General features: G+C 36.9%; 1 protein-coding gene across 2 annotated transcripts in view; it reads left to right on the forward strand.

The window, feature by feature from the left end:
• c2h1orf50 (chromosome 2 C1orf50 homolog) overlaps positions 1-3,312 on the forward strand; it is a 28,744-nt gene extending 25,432 nt beyond the window's left edge. For both annotated transcript variants that reach the window (XM_069919117.1, XM_069919118.1), the window contains one exon: positions 192-3,312. In XM_069919117.1, the coding sequence (XP_069775218.1) occupies positions 192-410 (219 nt within the window). In that variant the 3' untranslated portion in view covers positions 411-3,312. The remainder of the gene's footprint in view (positions 1-191) is intronic.
• Positions 3,313-8,506: the final 5,194 nt, after the last annotated feature.

Below are 8,506 nucleotides of genomic sequence, written 5' to 3' on the forward strand. Positions count from 1 at the left end.
GGGGAAAACCCACACAGATATGGGGAGAACATACAAACTCCTTTCAGATTCTAACCCGGTTCTGATTACTGGGGCTGTAAAGGCATTGTGCTAACCGCTAAGCCAACCGTGCCGCTCCAGAAATGTATTTTTTGGTGAAATTCTACATTGGCCTGTTTTCTAAACCTGTTATTTTTGGCTCTTCGTCATAGGAGTGGGGGCCAAGCTGCCCACATGAATTCCTTGGAGCCTACAAGCTGCAACATGACATGTCATGGACACCATACAAAGAAATCAACAGAAGAGATGCAGAAATCAGTCTTATGGATAAGCTTATGACCAAGCACCAGGCAAATCCAGACCACATAGCAGAACTTGCAGGGACTGACCCTGTGTTATCACTTAATACCTCCCTCCAAGAACAATCTTGAACATTTTACAGAGCCTGATAATGAGCTTTGGTTGAGAAGTATTATGCTTACTGATGAACACAGGGCTAACTTAGTGCTTTAAAATATTGTTTCGATCATGTTCCTTGCAAATCTTGGTTCTTTTTTTAATGTTCACTACACCAGAGTCAAGAAATGACTGTTTGTGACATGTCCATATATCAATCTTAATACCAATGGTATTTTCCAAATTTAAATGAGCCATAGACCACAAAATAGCCTCTATCTTATCTTACGAACAGTGAGCAGCAGGCCAGCCCAAAGGATTTCCCTGTCTATAATTTCCATACTTGGAATCAACAAAGAATTTGGCTCCCTCGATATTTACATAGAACCCTTCAGCACAGTCCAGGTCCTTCGACCCTTGATGTTGTGCTGAACCGATTATCCAGAATTTTTTTTGATCCGTAAGTGACATTTGGTTGGATCCGAAAAAAAATTTTTGGATAATTGAGGATTTCAGAAAAATCAGAAATCCTCAATTATCCGATAAAACATCATTTCGTCTCCGAAATATTTCGGAGAAATAAGGATATCCGAAACGATCAAAAATCCACAGTTATTCAAATTTTTCTTCAGACCCAAACTTGCATCTCAAGTTGAAACATTTTTGGAATTTTGGAGAAACCTCAAAGTAGAATTTAGAGATTTGGTGTTGGATTTGTCTTATTTTGTTCAGGTTGTTTTATTTTGTGAGGATTAAACATTATTTTAATACTTTAAAAGTCTTCCCTTGTTGTTTAAACACTAATTACAAGTCATTTGCTGTTGCTTCTGGGCTATTTTTTTAAAAAATGACCAGTTCTCTGAAAATATCATTTATCCGAAATAGGCCGGGTCCCAACCGTTTTGGATAATTTTTTAAAAAGTACTAAACCCTCCCTTTCACGCAAGCCTCTATTTCCCTAATGTTTCAGCCTCCATCACCACCCCTGGCAAGGCCCCTACAACTCTCTGTGTAAAAAAAAACATATCACTGATGTCTCCCTTAACCTTCCCTCCCTTCAACCTCTGGCGTTTGCTATTCGTGCTCTGGGGAAAAGGCGCTGCCTGTCCACCTTATCTATGCCTCTCAGAATCTTGTAGGCCTCTGTTAAATCTCCTCTCATCCTGTTTCGCTCCAAAAAGTCTAGCTCTGCTAGCCTTGCCTCATAAGACTTACTTTCCAATCCTGGGGAACATTCTAGTAAATCTCTTCTGCACCCTCTCCAAATTCTTCCTGTAAAGAAGTGACCAAAACTGAACACAATAAGTGTGGGCTCACCAGAGATTTTCAGAGTTGCATCATGACCTCTTGATGCCTTCAAAGCTATCCTATCAACAGATTTCAAGATGCTTCACTAACCCCTATGTGGAATCATTTAGCCTCACCGCACTGTGAGGGTTTCCTTTGTTTTACTCATTTGCCTCCATCTTCTAACTTCTTCTCTTTCCCAGTTCTGAGAAAACGTCCCAGACATGAAGTATTAACTCTGCTTCCCTTCTCGAAGATGCAGACTGACCTGCTGAGAATCTTCCAGCACACTTTGCTTTTATTTCAGCTTTAAGGAAGCTGCAGAATCTGAAAAAAGTGTTTGATTGGGGTTGACAAATTGCTCCTGTGAACTATGTCAAATTGCTCCTGTGAACCCGAGGAATGCTGTCTCTCTGGGACATCCTGAATAGTAGTGGGGTAAAAACATAATGGTGGAGAAACTGAGCAATGCACTTTATATAGCGAAGAAAAAGGTGCATAACCCAAGCTCCCTGCAAAATGTAGGCAGGCACCCGAATTGGGCTCATACTTTGATGAAGGGCTCAAGCCTGAAATATTAGTTATGTAGCTCTATCTTTGCTAAAGCACACTGTCTGACCTTCTGAGCTTCCCAGCATTGTATTTTTACTTCACCGAAGGTGTCTGCAGACCTTCGAGTCTTGCATCCGATCGGGAGTGGACCTTGTTTGAGTAACATATTTAACAATCCAACTAGGTTCTGGCTAGTTTTCTGAATTGCTTACATACATCTAGAATAGCTGGAATTATTTAGTGCACATGCACCAAAGTGGAAATGCTCTATAATATACTTTCATTGGAGAGGACCATTCAGACTTGTTGCACTATGGATAAACTGTATTCTACCCCTGTTGTTTTCAATGGTCGTACATGGCCATTGATTTACAGAAGTCCTTGTGCCAACAAAGATAAACCTGGTTAGAAAGCGGTAATGAACAAAGAAACTCGTGTTTGTTACTAATGAAAGTGATGTGGCGTTAACAATGGACATAAACAGCAATGGAGCTGCATTGCGTAAAGATTGCTTTTCTGAAAGATGGCAGAGCTATATTCAATGCAAAATGTTTGTGCTGGTCTTAAGTTAACAATAGCACCAAATCTGCCTTTGATTTAGCTCAAAAGTGGAGATGCACAAAATGCCCGGCTGATACATTAGTTTGTGTTTTCTTGAGGTTGTAGCTAATGACAATAAAACAAAGAGCAGAGCTACAGAAACTTTATTCTGCATCCTGACTGCACGTGTGAAGCTGACAATTGATCCTTGAAATGGCAAGTTCTGCGCTTTGTACGTCTCCAAAGGGAATCATTGTTATTTATGATAGTTCTTGGAGAGTTTCGTGACCAAGTTTCATCTGACACCCACCAAACATCTCTTCTGACAATTGGTGTCTCCTGTTTATGAATCATAAAAGGATGTTGGTGGCCAACAGTTAAGATAATTGTTCCTCTAATATAGGGATTCCCACCCATCAAGCTCCTGAGACCCCCATCACGGATTCGAGCCCCGGCCACCTGCCCATCAAGCTCCCGATGGCTTGAAAACAATGTAGTAACAGTTGAGATGTAAATTTACCTTTCATATTGCTAAATAAATTGATTTATGAAAAGTTTTATCTGTGTATATAGAGTTAGATTAGTTGCTGTGTGTGTGTGAGAGAAACCAAGAGGGTGGCAGCCCAAAAATGTTTGGGATCTAATTTTTTAGATGAACTATACATTTTGAGAAATAACTGTACAGATAACTCAATATGGTCATTATATCCAACATCCTTATTATTTTCATAATTTAAACTTCCTTCAATAAGGACATTGACACTATATCTACCAGAGAACAAAAGTTCAACCTGACAACTTCAATAATTGATCATTTTCATAATGTGTAGTTAGGAAACCACAAACATACTTTCAAGCTGAATTTCTCTTGAGCATGTTCAATTTTTTATGCAAAAATTAGCCAAATTAGTTGTTCTTCAATAGTGACTACTAATTTGAGGAGTCACGTGATGGAGTAGTGGCCGGTAGGGGAATACCAGCCTTCTCCAGAAAAGAAGAAATAAAGTGAAAAAAATACAAAGTTCAAGAAATAAAAAATATAATAAAAGATAAAGTTGTAGAGAAAAGAAAGAAAATGGCACCCAAGAAGGAAAAAGTAAAAACAATGGGAGAAAAAAGAAAAGACACCGGAAGAGAAAGGAGAAACCTTACCTGCGTGAAGAAACAGGGAGCCGTCATGGAGAAGAGAGCCCATTCTCCGAGGTTGGTGGTGGGGTTGCAGAGTTGCAACCCCACGACCACTGGACTGCAAAAATGGCTCTCTGAGCCAAACAAAAGTGGGCTTACTAAGGAGGAGAACACCGATGGGAGGGGGGCTCAGCCAAGGAGCAGGCAACCACAGCGCAACCAGCTGAGGGATCCCCGACACCAGGGCTCTCAGCTGGAAGAAGAGGAAAGTGACAGGAAAGGGAGTGAAAGGAAAGAAGAGCAACATCAGGAGGCCCAACAGATGAGTAGCCCAGAAGAAGAGGACCAACAGCAAGAAGCCCAGCAAAGTGAGACAGGCAACTCATCAGGAAAGTCAGAAGAGACACAGATACAAGGAAGAGAAGAAGAAGACATAAACACAGCTACAGACACAGAAGAAGAGGAAGAGGAAGAAGAAGACCAAGATCTGCACAGAGAAATAGAAGGTAAAAATGATGGACAGAATATAGATAATGTTATTTTTCAAGAACAAATGAGAGCATTAAAAGAATGGTTGACATTAGAATTTAGTGAAATTAAAAGAAAAATGAAAAATACAGAAGATAAAGTGAATAGATTAGAGCTGGTCATGACAGAAATAGGGAAAAGATTAGAAAATGTGGAAGAACAAGAAATGTCTGTAGTAATGGAAGTGAATACATAACCAAATCAAACGGAAGAGGCTATTAAATTTACTGAAAAAAGAAAAAAAAACATAGCATTTGTGCAGGAAACGTATCTAACTGAAGTGGAACATAATAAATTAAGGAGAGACTGGGTAGGGCACGTAGCGGCAGCATCATATAATTCAAAAGTCAGAGGTGTAGCTATATTAATGAATAAAAATGTACAAATCAAAATAGATGAGGAAATAATAGATTCAGCAGGGAGGTATGTAATGATAAAGTGTGTCAGATATATTCAGAACTCTGGAATTTGCTCAATATATATGCACCCAATGAAGAGGATCAAAAGTTTATGCAAGATTTTTTTTGACGATTGTAGAATCGCAAGGGAATATATTGATAGGAGGGGATTTTAACCTAAACTTGGATCCAATGCTGGATAAAACTGGACAAAAGACTAGCAAAAAGAATAATTTATGCCAAATTTATGGTTAAATCAATGCAGGAAATGAAACTTATGGATATATGAAGGAGGAAGCACCCAAGAGAGAAGGAATACTCATATTATTCGAGTAGGCACAAAACATACTCAGGGATTGATATGTTTTTGTTGTCGGCCCATATTCAAGGGAGAGTTAGGAAAATGAGTATAAAGTTAGATTGCTATCTGATCATTCACCCCTGTTATTAGCAATAGAACTGGAGGACATCCCACCAAGAATATATAGGAGGTTAAACTCCATGATACTTAAAAGACAGGAATTTAGAGAGTTTATTGAACGCCAAATTAAAATATACTTTTAAATCAATACGGAATCAATGAAAGACAAATTTATATTATGGGATGCCATGAAAGCCTTCATTAGAGGACAGATAATGTTATGTAACTAAGATGAAAAAGGACTACAATCAGGAAATAGAAAAGTTGGAAAGGGAGATAGTAAGTACAGAAAAAGAACTAGCAACAAGGGATGATATAACAAAGAAGGGATTTGGCGGACAAAAAAATAAAATACGAAACATTACAAACATACAAGGTGGAGAAGAACATAATGAAAATAAAGCAAAAGTGTTATGAACTAGGAGAAAAAACACACAAAATATTAGCCTGGCAACTTAAAACTGAGCAAGCTAAAAGATTTGTATTGGCATCAAGGAAAAAGGACAAACAAATTACATATAATCCAATGGAGATTAATGAGAACTTTAAGGAATCTTATGAACAATTAAACCAGACTGAGAACGAGGGGAAAGATGATAAAATAGATGAGTTTTTAGCTAAAACTGAACTGCCAAAATTGTAAGAGGAACAAAACAAACTGATAAAACCATTTGAAATAGAGGAAGTACACGATATATTTAAAAAGCTGCCGAACAATAAAACGCCTGGAGAGGATGGATTCCCAATAGAATTCTATATAACATTTAAAGAGTTATTAATTCCTCCTCTCCTGGAAGTAATGAACCCGACAGAAGAAACACAAAACTTGCCAGATTCATGTAAGACAGCAATAATTACAGTAATACCAAAGATGGGGAAGGATCAACTATCACCAGCATCATATAGACCAATATCTCTACTTAATTCAGATTATAAGATTATAGAAAAATTATTAGCAAACAGATTGGTCGACTGTGTACCAAAAATAGTAAAACAAGATCAATCTGGATTCATTAAGAAAAGACGAACAGCGGATAATATCAGTAAATGTATTAATTTAATTCATGCAGTTCAAGGAAATAAGATGCCAACAGTGGTTGTTGCTTTTGACACAGAAAAAGCCTTTGACAGGGTAGAATGGAATTATTTATTCAAAGTATTACAGAGGTTCAATCTTCCAGAAAAAATATATTAATTGGATTAAAGTATTATATAATGGACCATTAGCGAAGGTAACAGTAAATGGATATGTATCGAACCAATTTAAATTAAGTAGGTCAACTAGGCAGGGATGTCCATTATCTCCCTCACTGTTCATTTTAGCAATAGAACCATTGGCAGAACTGATAAGAACAGAAAATAAAATAAAAGGGATAAAAATAAAGAAAGAGTATAAAATCAGTTTATTTGCAGATGACATCATAGTATACTTAACAGAACCAGAAATATCAATAAAAGAACTACGGGGGCTGGGCTCCTGTCCTAGAGAGGAACAGGGGCAGGGGGAGAGGAGGCGAGCGCGGTGGGCGCTCTTCTGGCTGCGCGCTGCCGGGTTGTTTTACGAATTAAAATCTAAAGGCATCTGCCCGAAAAAAAATTTAATAAAAGAACTACATAAGAAATTGAAAGAGTATGAAGAAATATCAGGGTACAAGATCAATGCAAATAAAAGTGAAGCGATCCCAATGAGTAATGCAGATTATACAGAATTTAAAAAAGAATCACCATTTAAATGGCAAACACAAGCAGTCCAATACCTAGGTATTAGGTTAGATAATAATTTAAGCCACTTGTACAAATTAAATTATCAATCACTAATAAAGAAATTGCAGGAAGACTTAGAACATTGGAAAGAATTACTGCTAACGTTGATAGGGAGGGTAAATAGCATTAAAATGAATGTCTTCCCAAGGATACAATACTTATTTCAATCATTACCAATTCCCTTAACAGAGAAATTCTTTCATGAACGAAAGAGAATAATAAGGAAATTTTTATGAAAAGTGGAGAAATTGAGGATAGCGCTAGATAAATTAACAGAGAGGTACAACCAAGGTGGTTTGCAGTTACCAAACTTTAAAAATTATTATAGAGCAGCACAATTAAGGTATTTATCAGATTTTTACCAGACAAAGGAAAAACCAGATTGGACTAAGATAGAGCTAGATGAAATAGGGGAGAAGTTACTGGAACATATACTTTATAAGTGGGATGAAAATCTGGTACAATATAAAAGGTCACCAGTACTGCATCATTTACTCAACATATGGAAGATTCTCTTAGAAAGGAAAAAAAAGAAATTACCAAATACCAAAATTATTATTGACGCAAAATCAGCTAATCCCTTTTACAATAGATAAGCTTTCCTTTAGAGAATGGGAAAGAAAAGGAATTAAAAGAATAGAAAATTGTTTTTTGGGAAATAATTTATTAACATTTGAACAGTTGAAGTACAAATATGGAATAACTCATGGTACAATGTTTGCATATCATCAACTAAAAGCTTATTTAAAGGATAAATTGGGAAACAGCTTGAGATTATCTGAAGAAACGTAGAAGATAGGAGCAGGAGTGAATCATTCGGCCCTTCGAGCCTGCTCCACCATTCAATGAGATCATGGCTGATCTTAAAGTTCAATACCCCATCCCCGCCTTCTCTCCGTAACCCCTAATTAAAAGATTTATAACGAACATGTACATCAAGCTGCAAGATAAGGAAAATGATGAAATTAGCTATAAATCCAAACAAAAGTGGGAAAAGAATCTAAACACAAAGATAAAAAATGAAACATGGGAAAAGTTATGTCCTGGAACTATGAAGAATAAACACGAGGTTACGCATGATACAGTATAATTGGTTACACAGGTTATATATCACGCCCCAAAAGTTAAAAAAAATGGGATCCAACATTATCAGATAGATGTTTTCGCTGTAAGAAGGAAACAGGAACAACAGTACATGTAATTTGGGCTTGTGAGAAAGTTAAGAAGTTTTGGGAAGATCTAAATCAGGTATTAAATAAAATCACAAAAAGCAACATACCAAAAAATCCAGAGATCTTTCTTCTAAGTAATACAAGAAGTAAAGAATTAGGCCTCAAACTGAATGAAGCGCAAAAAAGATTTATTATGATAGCCTTAGCTGTAGCAAAAAAATGTATAATGTCAACTTGGAAATCAGAAGAGAGCCTGAGAATACAGCAATGGTACATGGAAATGAATAAATGTATTCCATTGGAAAAAATAACATATAATTTAAAAAATAAAGTCACATTAT

This window comes from Narcine bancroftii, chromosome 2 (genome assembly GCF_036971445.1).
Source record: "Narcine bancroftii isolate sNarBan1 chromosome 2, sNarBan1.hap1, whole genome shotgun sequence".
Taxonomy (NCBI): Eukaryota; Metazoa; Chordata; class Chondrichthyes; order Torpediniformes; family Narcinidae; genus Narcine; species Narcine bancroftii.